Source organism: Lutra lutra, chromosome 10 (genome assembly GCF_902655055.1).
Source record: "Lutra lutra chromosome 10, mLutLut1.2, whole genome shotgun sequence".
Taxonomy (NCBI): Eukaryota; Metazoa; Chordata; class Mammalia; order Carnivora; family Mustelidae; genus Lutra; species Lutra lutra.
The window spans coordinates 10,387,543-10,403,947 of NC_062287.1; the positions used below are offsets into that span (position 1 = coordinate 10,387,543).

General features: G+C 40.0%; 1 protein-coding gene across 1 annotated transcript in view; it reads right to left on the reverse strand.

The window, feature by feature from the left end:
• Positions 1 to 2,184: 2,184 nt before the first annotated feature.
• ZW10 (zw10 kinetochore protein) overlaps positions 2,185 to 16,405 on the reverse strand; it is a 33,561-nt gene continuing 19,340 nt past the window's right edge. Inside the window, exons 8-16 of the mRNA XM_047692675.1 lie at positions 16,063 to 16,226; positions 15,294 to 15,476; positions 11,148 to 11,386; positions 8,825 to 8,896; positions 8,076 to 8,245; positions 7,095 to 7,225; positions 6,256 to 6,387; positions 5,265 to 5,467; positions 2,185 to 2,786 (exon numbers count right to left, since the gene is read on the reverse strand). Coding sequence (XP_047548631.1) covers positions 2,666 to 2,786; positions 5,265 to 5,467; positions 6,256 to 6,387; positions 7,095 to 7,225; positions 8,076 to 8,245; positions 8,825 to 8,896; positions 11,148 to 11,386; positions 15,294 to 15,476; positions 16,063 to 16,226 — 1,415 coding nt within the window. The 3' untranslated portion in view covers positions 2,185 to 2,665. The remainder of the gene's footprint in view (positions 2,787 to 5,264; positions 5,468 to 6,255; positions 6,388 to 7,094; positions 7,226 to 8,075; positions 8,246 to 8,824; positions 8,897 to 11,147; positions 11,387 to 15,293; positions 15,477 to 16,062; positions 16,227 to 16,405) is intronic.

Below are 16,405 nucleotides of genomic sequence, written 5' to 3' on the forward strand. Positions count from 1 at the left end.
CTTTTGGGCCAGTTTTCTTCTAAGAAAACTACCCTCTGTGTGTGTGCATGTGTGTGTATACACACACATACCACACAGAACTTACAGATGATAGACAAAATCTTGAGACATCAAATTAACAATAAAAAGAAACCCCACAAAAGGCCAGGAGTCATTGCCGTAAGCGATAGTATAAGTATTATGCAAGTGTGGGAAGCAGACTATCCACTACTTTCACAATGTTACTGATGAAAGAAAACCCGTTTGATCTACTCCCAAGTGATGGGTCGGCCACATCTCACAGGTTACAGTCAGTAAGGCTGCTGTTCGGGAGTCTGAAGGATCTTCCTGGGCTGACCCAGGCCAACTATATACACCCAGGGCAAATTTCCACAGACCAGACCTACAGGCCTTGTGATGCTCCCAGGCCTGAAGTAAGAGTGCCACCTGGAGGATCTCCATTTTAGAGAGAAATCCTTGCGCAAAACTGACCGTAGAAAATCAGGAGGGAAGTCAACAATCCAGGATCCGCATAGGGACAGAAGTCACTACAAATAGATTCAAGCTGTTTGCCATCTTACCTTTTTAACAAAACTCTTTCTCCTAAAAGCTTGGGGAACCTTCTTGAATTTCACTGTTAGCGTCATTCGTAGAGTCCTGGTTGTTATTTGGAAAGGGGTTTTTTCTAGCTGGCCCACAGAGCCACTCAGTGAGTCCTCCGGAAGTTCCCTTCCTCCCATAATCTCCCTAAAAGCAGGTTCTACTCCCATTCCCACCCACGTTCCCAATCAGAACAGGTACTTTCAAGGTCCCTGTAAGAGCTTCCAGACAAACCCAACTGCCAAGTGCCCCACCGGATGGCTTGTCTCTGCCCAAAGTGAACGTCCACTTGATCACCAGCTCCCCACTGCCCTGGCCCGGGAAGAAGAGCCGTGTGCCTGCTGTGTGTGTGTCCAAACTGTTCGTTAGGGGAAACAGTCCCGAGAGACACGGTGGACACGGCCTCACAAGAACTGCCTGCGATTTTCTGTGCTACCGAGGGAGGGAAAGAACGCGAAGTTGCCTTCCAGTTACAAGCGATCCCCACGCCCAAACTGCTATACCTGTCAAGCAGCAGGAATAGCTTCTGTGAACAAAAGAAATCCGCTCTTCGGTGTAAGAGCCCTGGCATGCCTTTATTTCAGCTCTGTCCTTAGTTCCCCATTCTCTCAATTGCTGAGGGAAGAATGCTACCTGAAATTGTGCGAATTTTCAACAACAGATATTTTCTTCACCCGTGAAAACGGCTCCTTCCTCTCTCAAGAGAGACAACTCCTTTGTTCTCAAAAAAAACGAAAGTTGGTTCAGGCAGTACTTTTTTCTGTGAGTTCTCACTGCAGGACGTGCTCAGTGTAGATAAGTAGTTCATCATTAACCACAGCTGAGCTCTGTTATTAAAAACAAAAACAGCCTTCTTTTTTTTGTTATTCTCTGACCCCTATAGTAGGTAAAAGAAAAACTAAGCAACCGGAAGGAGTGGGGGGGCTGAACCAGAACTGAGGGGAAAGGCAGGACACTTGAAGACAGGAGGAAAAAGAATTGTTTTTGTGTGCCAGGAATGAAAGGGTGAAGCCTAAGGAAGCACGCCCACTGCTCTGAAAACTTCTTCCAGGCCGTGTCTACCTGGACAGCATCTAAAAAATCACACCCTTTATTCTTTTCGTGAGAGGAAACTGTATTTCAGTATGAAGAATCCTACAGAGGGCCAGGATAACCTAGACATCATGCAAACCTCCGATGGCTGAAAAAGAGTCAAAAACAGATTCTGCAGAGCTGAAGAATTGCCCATGTCAGCAAATCAAGGATTAGGCTACAGAGCCCAGAGTTAGTATCTCAGGGCATATATTATGTGACAAAGGAACGTGACCAATTTAAAACCTTTGCCATTTGATAAGGTACAGAAACAGTGGAGTTTAAGAAAAGGTGAAAAAAGATTTCCAACAAAAAAAACCAGAATTTAGTTGAAATAGAAAAAAATGCCAAAAATGTAAACTGAAAGGAAGTCCTAAGACTCCTATAAATTACCAGATAGTTGAAGAAAGAAGATGCAAGTGAGTCCTCTGTGAGAATCATGAATGTCAACAGAGAGAATGGCATAAAAGACCAGAAAACTCATTGGTCTCTTTTGTCAAAGCTCCTATGTTATTAAAGACAGTCACCCTTAACTCTGAAAAGCATTATTTATTGGAAAGAAATATTAAAGGAAGTCTTCTTAATTCTGGCAAGGACAGATATGGCTCCCCTAGCCCCCAAAATATACCTCCCATCTGCTCACAAATTCTTCACCCTGACTCTTGGAATCCCCAGGATTCCTCCATCGGAGGCCAGGATCTACATCTACAATGGATACGGTTCCCAGAAGGCCCGAAAGTGACATGAAATAATGCTACCGACAGTTTCTTATCAAGGGAGGATGGCTAGAAAGTCAACCAATTGAGGTGCGTCACTGGACAGCTTATCTTAACGTCCAGTTCTTTAACAAAGCCTCATATGAGCCAGAAGGGGAGGCGTTCTTGGGTGAAGTCAGACTTCCATGATATCCTGGTTCACCGAAACTCATGGACGATTCCAAGAAGTCTTCAAAGTAGTAATTACGCCAAGCGAGGAATCCATACGGTCAAGACATGGCTTTCTTAGGAAGACGCAGCTATTTAATCCTAGCAAGGGCAGCTGCTCTTCTTTCTGTGTTCTGGAACAAGGCACGAATTAAAGCTCTTACTTCACTGGAAGAGAATGCAGCTGCCAAGGGCCCTTTTCCATCTGCCCACCTGCAAAATAAAAGATAAAATTCAATTTCCTCTTATGTCTCTATATAAGCAAGATTTTAAAACTGCTTATTTATTCCCAAATGCTCATTTGTCTTAAATGGAAGTAAAACAGATCCTGGCATCCTTCCCCCTCTTGATGGCTCTACCACCCAATCGCTTTAACTTCTGCTTCTCTGAGTTATTTTGGAATCAACACAGTTAGATGAAGAGATGAGGTTAGGAAGATAACACTGTTTCCCCTTATTCTATACTCACTAAGTCCTGTTTGAACTTGAGAAATATGGCCACATCCTCTTATGGTTAAATGGAGTCTTGGGATGGGTAACTATTTTTAAAAATGAGCCACAGGCAACAAACTTTAACCAACAAAGAACTGGTATAAAAAATACACAGCGAACTTCCCTGAATCAACAAGGAAATCACAAACAATCCCGTAGAATAAAGGGCAAAAACCATGAATAGGCATTTTACAATAGAAGAAAAATAAATGATCAATAAAAAGATGCCCAATATCATTAGAATTTAGGGAAATATAAATTACAATGACAATGAACTACCATTTCACACTAACAAAAATTTTACAGCCTGATAATACCAAATACCAGGGAAACTATGAAGCAACAGGATAAACAACAAAATATCTGTACAACAGAATCTGATACAGCAGTGAAACAAACTACAGCTCTGCATACTCTCGCGAGTGAATTTCAAAAACAGAATACTGAACACAAGCAGCAAGTTATGGAAGACTCCGTTTATAAAAAGTTCAAACACAATCAAGACTAAACTCCATTGTTCAGGGATATGTGCAAATGTGGCAAAACTCTAAAGAAAGGAAAGGAAGTAAGTAAAATTCAAGATAGTGGCTGCCTATGGTGAGAAATGTCTGGAGAGGGGCCCACAGGAGTCTTCACGGTACTGGTAATATTTTTCTTAAATTAGGTAATAAGAACACAAACATTTTACTTGTTTCTTTTAGACTGTAAATATGTTTATATTTATATATATATATGTATATTTTGTAATATTAAAATATTTTATATGTATACATATGTATATTTTATAATATTAAAAGATTTAAACTATATAACTGCAGGTAGTTTCCTCAGAAAAAAATTACCCAATTAGTTACCATTCTTAGGTTTAAGTGAAATCTCTAGGAGAAAAATTCTTCCTAGGGAGAAAATACGAAGCTAAGATACACCAGTGCTCTAACTGTTCTCACAACAAAGAATTAATGATTATTAGGCTGCAGGAGGGTTAAGAGCAGAAAGAAAATTTCTTATCTGCCGCCCTCTGGAGTCTTACCTAAAGACATTACCTACTAAGGACTTGTAAATAACAAATAAATAAATCAAATCTTATACTAAGGTAGTATAGATAGTGTAGGTAGTATAGAAATCTCATTTTCACTGTTTTAGGACAGACAGTATACGCTGAGAATAGCTCAGGCACATCGGGATGACTGGTCTGATACACTGGAGCATCCGTAATGAACTAGTAAACCAGGCTAAAATAGGTAGACAGGTAGCTCTGAGGATGGAGATGGACCTGAAGGCCGACTCAGGGAGTTCCCTATGCAAAGTACACGTACTCATCAATAATTTACCCAGACAATAATAAAAGCACCCACAAATGTATAACTAACCCATATCTATTCTCTTCTGTGCAGCATCAGTGACCTCCACACACCAAGTATGATACATTAAAGCATGTATTTACTGCTCACAGCAATGTTAACGGACGGTCTCTGGTGTCGGGGAAAAACACCATCCACTTTATTTAAGAAAAGATGAATCTTCTCTATGTGTATGACGCTTAATCTCTAAAGCCACTATACTCCCTGCAGAAGAACTGCTGATCAATCAAACAGTGGTTTGATGCTGAATATTCCATTCAAACAAAAGTCACTTCTCTTTTAACAAATCAAAGTCAATCTTAAAAATGTATCCACTTGGGGCACCTGGGTGGCTCCATCGTTAAGCATCTGCCTTCAGCTCAGGTCATGATCCCAGGGTCCTCCTTCACCCTCTCCCACTCCCCCTACTTGCGTTCCCTCTCTTAACTGTGTCTCTCACAGTCAAATAAATAAAATCGTAAAAAAAAATTTTTTTAAATAAAATGTATCCACTGTTGGTTAAAATGGGCAACAATTTCCACCCAGGTGTCAGAAGGCTGTCCTTCTTAAAAATGCAAGATTATTGGCACAGCCTGCCAGAACATGTTCAAGACCAAAATAATACGAAACAAGAAGTCTTTATGTTATCAAATAGGAGAAAGTGGTAATGAGATCTACACTATTACAGATCATGCAAAGGCCCCAACTGCTGTGACTCAATATGAAACCTGCCTGAGCAAAATCAAGAAACGGAGAAGAGCTCTGCTATCAATGGCACCGATACTTTGTAACTATCTTTGGAGAGACAAAGAGACAGAAAGAGAGAGAGAGATAACCCTCTATAAAAGGGTTATACCCACCGATCCCCAATTTCTTGCAGGCTGGCTTGTAATATCATCATCAACTCCTTGAATGGCATCCACTTTGGCACAAAGACTGGAACCTCTTCTTGGTATTTCTTGTTCTTGCTTTCTTCAGACAGAGGTGCAAATACTTGGGGTCCTTCATCCATCACTGTTTTGCATAAGGAATACAATCTATCAGCATCTTCAGTAGAGATGTCCTGGTTTTGCAGAGAGGGAACACAAAAGAACAGAATTGGGCCAGCTTAGCCGTCAGGAAGATCTTTGGTGCATGCTGTCCAAGGGTCAGCTACAGCAACTCGTTTTCCGAGCACCTAAGCACACCTTAGCAGACATGAGAGATCATCAGCTCCCTGACAGTACTCCTCACGCTAGAATGACACAGAGTGTGTTTCAACAAAATGTCAATAATTTAGTATGCCTACATGAAGAAGCCCATTTCTCTAGCAGAAATGTTGGACGGCTTGCTGAAAAGCGGGGATATTTTTATAAACGAGGATTTGGCCAATCTATGCTGTAGAGACATCAGCCGGCAGAGTTCAGGCAACCTGCATCTAGGTTCACATATGTAATCCCAATGGCAAGAGCATGCTGAAAAAGTGGTATCGGCACCAGGCTGCATCTCACTTTACCAAATCATTTAGTTCACTTGCAAATTAAATAAATATATGACTTCACACTTTACAATACATCTAAGGACTACACGGCCTTCTCATTCATAATTCACACGATGCTAAAGGGAGAAGCAGTATAATCCTACTTCCTTATATAAGTATAAAAGATAGAAATTAGCAAGTCTCTAGCGAAACAGAATTAAGATGGAACTGAAAAAAATAACAGTATAATGAGTTAGACGTTAAAACATGAGCAATTTCCTCTACCATCTGTGTTGACTAGAAATGAGATTTCAACATCATTTTCTTAGTAAAGTGACAATCTGAGACAAGGACCGCCCTCTCAAGTCTGGCGAGCATCTAACGGCCCTTACCTCTAGAGCAGTGATTCTGCCGATGATCTCAGAAACTGCTGTGTTGAGTAAAGTCCCCATGGCCTTGCAGTATATATTCACTGGCAGGACATCCTGCCACACAATTCCAAGTCTCTTCAGCTGGTGTAGTACCTGTCAGGAGAGCACAGCTGCTGACCCGAAAGAGAGACGGGTGCCAACTCCATTCTGCACATTCACACTCGGCACATGGATATAGGAAAAGAGGCATTATAGGAAGGGGAGGTAAAGTCATCAAAAGAACAAGCTTCTTGAAAATGTCACCCTAGTGATACCCCTGCCAGGTGAAAAGGAGACTTATCCCAAGGATGGGAAAACCACTGCAAGAAGATAAACCACACTGCACTGAGAAATGTACAGGATTGTGGACTTACTACATTGTATGCCTGAAGCCAATATAATACTGCGTATTAGCTTTCACTTCAATAAACAATAAACAAACAAAAACCATGTGCTCAAAAAAAAAAAAAAAAGACAATGACAAATCACGTAGGTGATTTGTGCCCCAGAGGGGCACTGAGGTAAAAGCTATTATTTCAGATTTCCAAAACTCAAGTTTGTGGATCAAAACCTTGCTAGGACACTTATTAGTAACTAGTCATGTTATTGGATGGACAGAAAGAAAGATAGCTTCCTATTGGCTTGGTGGGATAAGGAAAGGGAAAGATCGTAAGCATGACTATAAAAGGTGCCCCTATCTTCCCACGGGCGTTATAGAGAATCAACTGAGCTACCTACTCTACATTCTTTACTGTGTACAACATGAAGGGAAATTATCTAGAGGAAAAGTACAAATCCCACAGCTAACAGCAGCTGCCCACCTGCCGGACTGCTTTACTTGCTGCAGAGTAATTCTCTTCATCGTCCATGTTGGAAAAGTTTCTAGCACTTGACAGTCTTTCCAGAAGTTCTCCTTTCTGTGCCCTCATTTGGCCCAAAAAACACTCTGTCCCTATGGTGCGGAAATAGAAGAAAGAATTCTAAAAGTTGTTCCGTTGCATACTAGAACTCCAGGGTGGAGGAAGAGAGACAAGCATGAATCATCCATAATTCTGCTTATTCGAAAACAACTGCTTGCCTGATGACATCATAAAGCTGCTGTAAGGTTACTAGAAATAATCACTTCTAATACATTAGCCAGTCCCTCCAAACCCACTCTCAGGATAATAAGTCTTTCCCAGTAGTCTGTCCAGGGTCAGATAAGAAACATTAGTTATTCCAAAGAAGCAGCTACTTATTTTTCTCATAGATCTACACCACCTAAGGGAGAAATCAGGGAGTAAAAAGCTAAGTGAATCATATACGGTCCCTGCTTTTCTTAGAATATCATTATAGTAAACATATTGATTTATTCCACATTTCATTTCTTTGGATTTTTTAATAATGCCAAGTAAACCTAGGTAGAAGGGCAGAGAGCTATCTTGAGTTTTTGCAAAAGAACAAGCAGTGACATTAGTAAGCTCTTACCGACAATGCTAACAGAATTATCACAATCCAAATCTCATTATGTGTCATTCTACTGAAATGACTTAGATTTGGTGAATTCACGGCACACCAGCCATGTAGCCTGGATCTCTAATGTACCATGAAATCATGTCATAAAAAGTAATACTTCCACAAAGACTGCATTCACTTTATAACATTAAATAACCGGGAACAGTTGCAAACTAAATGCTCTCCCGTTTCCCATATAGCGCAGGACCACCATCTAATTTCTAGCTTCCTCATTCATAAGTTACAGAGACACTAGGCTGAGAAGCTGCATGATCACTATGTTTTCCTAAAATGAAGGTATCCGTTACCAAGTCTCCTGAAGCCAGGTACGAGATCCACAAAGGTCGTGGTGCCATCACAAAGAATGGGGGCAAAACGCGATCTGAACTGATGTCCAAGCGTCAGCAGGTGGTGAGCAATGTACATACAGTTGTTGTGGTGAATAGCGGCCAACTGGGGAAGTTTTTGAAGGTTCTCCCTAGGCCAGGAGGAGGGGGAGAAAGAGAAAGAAATCACAAGTTACTGAGGCTGAGACAAGGTCCAGTCTCATCACTCCCACCCCAGTCAGTCAGAAGGAAACTATTCTGCCCGAGTGCAGCCTGATCCTATAATCCTATCCCTGTAATTAACAGGAAAGAAGGAGCAAGGGAACCCAGATGTTGACCTGTGCTGACTCTCTGTACGTAAACCGAGCAGAGCTGTACCCAGTCATTCCCTTCAAACCCAACACGGACCAGTCAGTGCAAGTAGACTTGCTTGCCCTTCTGCCAAATTCCTTTTTCACTTAGACAATGAAGCACTAAAACTCTTCTAAATCACTAGTTTTCAAATAGGCTACAGATCAGAGCCACCTGGGAAAATTTTAAATATATAGATGTTTAGACTTGGATAAATAACCCATATTCTTCCACCATGATTTTTTAAATGGTTTATTGCATTTCATTCTGAATTTTAGTAACCAAAATATTTTTGGTGGGAACATACAATTACTGGTTTTAACCCCACTTACGCTTCAGATACACAGGACCATAGAGAAATCAGACACAGTGGCACTTACTTATGATATGTTGGCACGACATCATGGAACAAATGGAAGATATTCCTCACTGAGTAGAAAAGTTGAACAGCACTGGAGAAAAAAAAAAGTTTCAAGAGGAATGCATTAGGATATTGGCAATGAGAAAAAAAGGTCAAACTAAGTGCACATTAGTCATCAACCAAAACTACAGTTAGAGAGAACACCTGCCCCGGTCACTGCTGAAAACACACTTAATCTAGATGGAAATATATTCTCAACCAGTATTTACTAACTAGATTGCAGTTCTAAAAACCTAGATCTATTAATAATTTTCAGAATAGCAGCATTAACCCAAAGCCTCTTTCCCATTATCAATCTGCGTTCTGCCAGTACCCAGAGTATCCCTTCAATAACAAATGGAGCTAAGCCTCAAGCAAATGTCACCCTCTCACTGACACACTCTGCAAAGGGCAAGGTATCAATAAAGGCATTCACTTGGTTCTTTTAGAATCAGTCTGACTTTCAGCTTTCACCTTTTCTCTTCCTTACCCTGATGCAAGGAGATGAATCAACACTTCTAGGATAGACTCTAACCTCAAAACTTCTTGCCCTTTAAATCTGGCCTTGGGGGGCGCCTGGGTGGCTCAGTGGGTTAAGCCGCTGCCTTCGGCTCAGGTCATGATCTCAGGGTCCTGGGATTGAGTCCCACATCGGGCTCTCTGCTCAGCAGGAAGCCTGCTTCCCTCTCTCTCTCTGCCTGCCTCTCCGTCTACTTGTGATCTCTCTCTGTCAAATAAATAAAATCTTTAAAAAAAAAAAATAAATAAATAAATCTGGCCTTAGAACACCTCAAGATTATTATTAAAATGCACTTAGAGCAAATATAAGGTTTACACAGCTTATTCCACATAAGACTATCTTAAACTGTGTACCTTGAATAAGTAACAGGAATTCCACAAATATTTAGAAAAACAAGCCATGGTTACTATATCTCGAAACGCTGTTACTACTTGATTACTATTTCATTTTACTTTGGTGCACTTGTTGCTATTCAAGGTTTGGTAATGGGGAAGTGAGTCATAATGTAGTTGTGTTTCTGCGTGTCCTATTTAAAACTATTTCTTTTGGAGGAAAGAATGCATATAGATGTGCAGTACAAAAACTACCGTTCAGTGTTCTGTTATCAAAAAACTGAGGAAATACTGTCTTGCCTCTCTAACTTCTGGTCTAGTATGTTTCAGGTGAAATAAGAGTTACCCCTAAATTTATTTTGCCAAAGGAATATATATATTATATATATATATTTTTTTTTTTCTTTAAGGAATATATACTTTTTTACATGCTTGTTCTTCCCCCTTATATTTAAAACTAGATGGGCTTGTGAACACAACAATTCCCTGAAATCATGGAAGTATCCTGGTAAACATGTTCTTTCTAGAGCAGAAGAAAAGGGTTTGCACAGGGAGATAAAAACGAAAACTCTGGAAGCCAACCTGAGAGGCAATGTAGTTGAGTCAGGCCCTAACTGGGATAGTTCTCTCCTGTGAGGACAAGGAGTAAAGAACCCACAGACTCAAACTAAACGGGCTTTTGTCAGTCGACTCTACAGCCTGGGCTCTAGCCTGGCATCTTCTCCTCAATTTTGCCTAGGAGTAGGAGAGGAGCTCATGAAGCAGAGAGGTTGAGAACAAAATGTGGACTAGAGCCGGAGGCACCCTGAATACAGGGTAGATTTAAGAGAAATCATCATCTTGAAAAGATAAAATCAGATCTTCAGAACATTCTATGCTTTTCCTTCTACCTTTGACCTTCCAACCAACCATTATTGCATCAAAAACAAAAATGTAAAATAATTATAATTAGGGACTAGATTTCAAAATGTAAAATGAATGCTAAACTAAAAGGCCAGGGCAGGCTGCAGCAGATGGTATAACGACCACTATTACCACGGCCAGCAGTAATAAAATGAATACTGGAGTACTGATCATTGTCCCGGAAGTATTCTAAGTTCTTTACATGTGCTGCTTCATATAACATCATTCAACCCCTATAAAAGGTAGAAATTAAACAAAAATTAAAAGAGCTTTTTGTAATAAAGTGATTAACGTCTTTAATGTCAAAGAAACTCCATTCGTTCATCCGTACACATGCTTCCATTTCTAATATATGCTCTGAGAAATATATGTTATTGCAAATAAAAGTGAATTATTGATATAGATCTATCTGCTACACTCTTTTTCTAGGGGAAAAAAAATACTAACTAATGGGATAAGAAAACCCAAAGAATTCCGCTAATTTTCTCAATAAATGTCTAATTTACATGTGCATATCACCACGTCACTGCCGTTTTCAGAACTCTTACCACTGATCACTGCTGGTTGTTGCCTCTAGTAAAGTCTGATAGGCAAGTTCCATTAACTGCTTCACAGATTCACTGATGCGGCACGTGGGCAAAGAGAAGGAATGTTGGTCCAATGTATTTTCAGGCTCTAAATTCACCACCTCGTTGTACTGAGTTGTGGACATTTTCTGTACTTCTGGCTTCTCATCCTTCTCAGGACGGGGCAAGTCCGGCACACTTATCTTAGAATCAGGAGTAATCTAAGATTCAAACATAAAACAGAAAATGTATTGTCCTCAGAATAATTCAAATGCAAGCAGACAGAGAGGAATTAAGATACTGGTGGACTTGCACGATGATCAAGTTTTGGCTCTACAGTGTAATCAAAAGATTTGAATAAATATGAAAATTATTTTGATGACTGCTTGATCTTGGGTGAGAGCATGTCCTAAGAAACTAAGAATCCCCTTTACTGTACCATTCTTCCATTTCTTCTGTGTACTCTTCATATTGGTGGAAAGAGCAAAGCTATGAAAACTGGCCCAAGATTTCAGGCAAATGAAAGGACCTTCAAAAATCATCTTTCTCAGACTAGACACCTAATTACTGCAGACCAGTCTAGTTTTGTGTTCTGTTGTCATTAAATTATTCCCCATCAGTAAGACGTATTGGCTTAGTCTAAGAAATAACTCATTCAGGTTACCTCTGCTAAATAAAACAGAACTTCAAACTAAAACCAAAAAAGCTTCCCTAACATTTATACAGAATGAAAATTCCAGGGCACCTGGGTGGCTCAGTCAGTTAAGTGTCTGCCTTCGGCTCAGGTCATGATCTCAGGGTCCTGGGATCAGGCCCCACATCGGGCTCCCTGCTCAGCAGAAAGCCTGCTTCTCCCTCTCTTTCTGCCTCACACTTGCCCTGCTTGTGCGTGTGTCACTCTCTCTCTCTCCCTTTGGCAAATAAATAAATACATACATACATAAAATCTTTAAAAAAAAAGAAAGGAAAGAAAAGAAAGGTAAAGAAAAGAAAAGAATAGAAAAGGAAAGGAAAGGAAAGAAAAGAAAAGAAAAGAAAAGAAAAGAAAAGAAAAGAAAAGAAAAGAAAAGAAAAGAAAGGAAAATTCCTACACTTATCAAAACCTACTGAAAGAACACTAGGCTGCTAGCCTGGAAACATCAGTGATATTTATCTTGACTTTTAACAAAGTCATTTAACCTCTCTGGACCTCAATTTTCTCATCGTAAAATGAAGAAACTGTGCTACAGTAATGGTCTTCAAACCTTGTTTTCCCAAGATTCCAGAGGGGCCAAAAACCAAAGTGACCAAACAGGTGGAGCAGCAGGTCTGCTCTGCACATGCTGACCTTCTCCACAAGCCGCTAACAGAAAAAGCTCCAGGTCTAATAAAAATGTTTACATCACCAAATTTGCCTTCCTGATCTACAAAATGGTATAATAATACCCATTTCAAAGGGCTATTAAGGAGTTTAAATGAGAATATAAATGTCTGGGAGCTGGCAGTCAAATTTATGGCAAAGATAGAGAGAAGAAAAAAATATAATTATAGAGATGATTAAAAAAACACTGTCTGTCTGAAAAATAGTGGGCCCAAAATACACATGACCCAGTGAAGTGACTTCTTGGGGAAGTTGAAGGAACCACGATGGAAGAATATAAGACCTGGTCTTTGTATCTGGGAAGTTAAAATGTCAAAACAACAAAAAGTAGTTTTAGATCTTTTGGGAAAGGAGTGGGTATATATAGGAAATTGTTTAGAGAGAATTTAGATGAAAACCATTAAAGGCAATTAAATTGAAAATGGCTTTTAGACAAAGGAAACGGAGCTTTTCAAAGTTGAGCAGTTTAGAAGATCTAACCCGGGGCTTAAATGCGAAGAGAAAGAACCAGGATTCAATCTAGAGCAGTGGTTCTCAATTAGGGACACTTTTGCCCTCTGGGGGACATGTGACAATGTCTGGAAACATTTTTGGTTGTCACAACTGGGAGAGGTGCTACTGGCATCTAGTAGGTAAAGATCAGGGATACGACTAAGCATCCTACAAAAGGGCCACCAACAAAGAACTACCTGGTCCCAAATGTCCACAGTGCCACTACTGAGAAACCCTGACCTAAGCGAAAGCTACTATTGGGATTTGAGTTCTTGAGGAAAATGTAGTCTTAAAGAATGTCAGAGCTAGCTGAGTAGGGAGCTCAGAGATTACCCAGTTCCATTCTGTCACATTACAGAAAGGAAAATGAGGTCCAGCAAGGTTAAAGATTTAGCCCAGCGTCACAGAGCAATTCAGTAACGATCCTATTTATATCAAGACAGGATATATGGGACAGGAATGTGAGAAATACATTAATTCATTTACCATATATTTACTCAGTACTAAGTTTACAGTACTATGTACAGGTATTTTCTTGGTGCTGGAGATAGAACAGTAGTCAAAAGGGTGGCGGGGCGGGGGGAGAAGCCCCACATGGAGCTTATTCTCTAGAGAGAAAGAAACGATAAATAATTCATAGGTTGATAATAAGAAATATGAAGAAAAATAAAGCAAGGAGAAAACGGTGCAGGATTGGGGGAGGTCACAATTTTAAAAAGAGTTGCCAAGAAAGGGAATAAGTCATCCAGGTATCTGTAGTGAAAATGTACCAAGCAGAGGGGACAAGAGACTCAAAGGTTCTGCAACCAGGTGGGCCGAGCAAATTCGGAGAACAGCAATGAGGCCAGCACGTCTGCAGCCTGTAGCTGAAGAAGAATGTAATAGCAGAGCGGGTCAGAGAGGCAATGGCGGGACAAATCCTACAAGGCCTTACAGGCTACTGGGTCTTTTTCTAAACGGATTTTGTGCAGGAGAATTACATAATCAAGTAATATTTATGTAAAAATAAATAAAACCCCACAGCACAGTTGCTGGCACTGAGTGGATTATAGCTCTTTAATAATCCAAAATACCTCAAAATGTTTTAAAATCTGTGCATCTCAAAGGGCTAATGAACTGTTTTGCTGGGTGGACACCATAACAGGGGACCCCCAAGAAAAAGGGAGGATCGCAAAAGAAGGGAGAGAAGGAAGAAAAGCCTAGTCCCTATCACTGTGACAGGAGAAAAAATGGCTGACGAATTTTCTATTCAGGGACTACCTTCGTCTGTTTTACTTTAATCTAAGTAATACCTTACATTTACCAGATGTTTTATATACGCAAAACAAAACAAAACAAACAACCCAGAAAAGAAAATACACAGACTTATCTAAGGTCAAAGGAGTAAATTACCTTTCATGCAAATTAAAGAGCCCACTGACTTTGCAGATAATTGCTGAAACCCTACAATGATTATCTTTTTTGTTTTATTACTTTAACTTCAAAACTAGTGCCTCTGTTAGCCTAGGACATGAATTCAACACTTTGACAACACGGTATAATCTCTGGACATAACAAAACCCAATCAGGGCACCTGGACGGTTCAGGTCATGATCCCGGGGTCCTGGGATCTAGTCCCACATAAGGCTCCCTGCTTCTTCGGGAGCCTGCTTCTCCCTTTGCCTCTCTCATGAATAAATAAAGTCTTTAAAAAAAAAAAATGCAAGGGTGCCTGGGTGGCTCAGTTCATTGGGCGGCTGCCTTTGTCTCAGGTGATGGTCCTGGCGTCCTGGGATCAGGTCCCACACAGGGCTCTCTACTCAGCGGGGAGTCTGCTCCTCCAGCTGATCTCTCTCCTCTCATACTCTCTCTCATGCTCCCTCTCTCTCTCAAATAAATAAATAAAATCTTTTTAAAAATAATTAATTCATTAATTCTTTAATTTTAAAAAATTACACCTGTCCCAAAATTGTGTACCAAAGACGCAAGTAATGAAATCGAGGAAAAATCTACATAGGTTGATATATGGTCTAATGTCAACAACAGGAATCTCTTATATTTACATGGGCTTTTCAATGTCCACAACGCTTTCATGTACACTATCTCATCTGGGCCCCACAGTATCCTAGGAAAGACGCAGATATCAGGACCACTTGAAAGATGAGAGAACTAACTACTGGAAGATGAATAACCTCCCAGTGCCTCAGCAACTGTCATGCTCTTTCACTCTACTAAATGTGTCTCAAAAATGCATGCCCTTTCCTAAATACAACAGAACACAAGATAACTCCCAGCACCTTCACAGTGTTGTGAATTTCAGAGGTCATTAGGTTTCTGGCTGCCACAATCACATCCTGACATTTCTTGTTAGCAAAATGAGAATTGATGTTACGGGCGTATTTCAGCAAATCGGTAGTATCTCCTTTTAAAAACCTCATCTCCTTGAGGGCATTTTCAAATTCTTCAGTAGACTGTATGATCTGAGAAAGAAAGAGAAATGGGAAAAAATAAAAATAAAAAAGAATTACATACACACAGTCTATTCCAGCATTAAAATTTCAAATCCAATGTACAAAATATAACAAGGTCCAGCTGGTCATTTAAGTTTTACAGCAAACCAGCAGCTTGAAGGTATACATATATTAGACATTCTTCCAGCCCTAAGTTGATTAGGAATAGTACCTTCAATATAAACTTCTGATCTACTGAGTAAAAGTGGGACGATCTCTAAAATAAATACACTTATTTTAGTGTTCAAGGAAATGCTAAAAAAAAAGCAAAAAAGTAAAATGTCACATGGTAACTACTATGGTTGATGAGTATAAAAAAACAATGGTTTTTCAAAAGGTAGCTCACTCACAAAAATATACTTAGAAAGTAAACATACTTCCCAATCAAAAGGTAGAAAGCAAGGAGAGAAATGAAGTTAACAGCGAATTTGCTTCCACTCCCTATTAATAATTTCCTTAAAGATGTCACTAAACAGCAAAAGGTCTCCCAGGAAAAACAAGACACTGATAGGCACCTACAGTCTAGTATATCCTTCTGTGGCATGTCTGCACTCACCTCCTCATACTGCTGTAACTTGCTGCTGTTAGTTGGGATAGAATAAACCAAACAGTTTTTAATGAGGCACTCAGACAAGTCCTCCCAGATCATGTCACCAAGCATCTCAGCCAATACGATCTTAGGTGTTTTTTCATTTTCTAGGTCAGTATCAAGAGGTAAATCTGAATCAAAAGAAAAACTTTTAAACAAGAAGCCATTCACAGTTCAGATTATGCGCAAGTTCCCTAGTTTTCTAGAATTCTTTCATTTTAGGATGGGGAAGAACACAGCACAGACAATTCTACAGTTATCTCAAGTACTTGCGTGGGACAAAGCATGACATACAATTATTACTTTATTT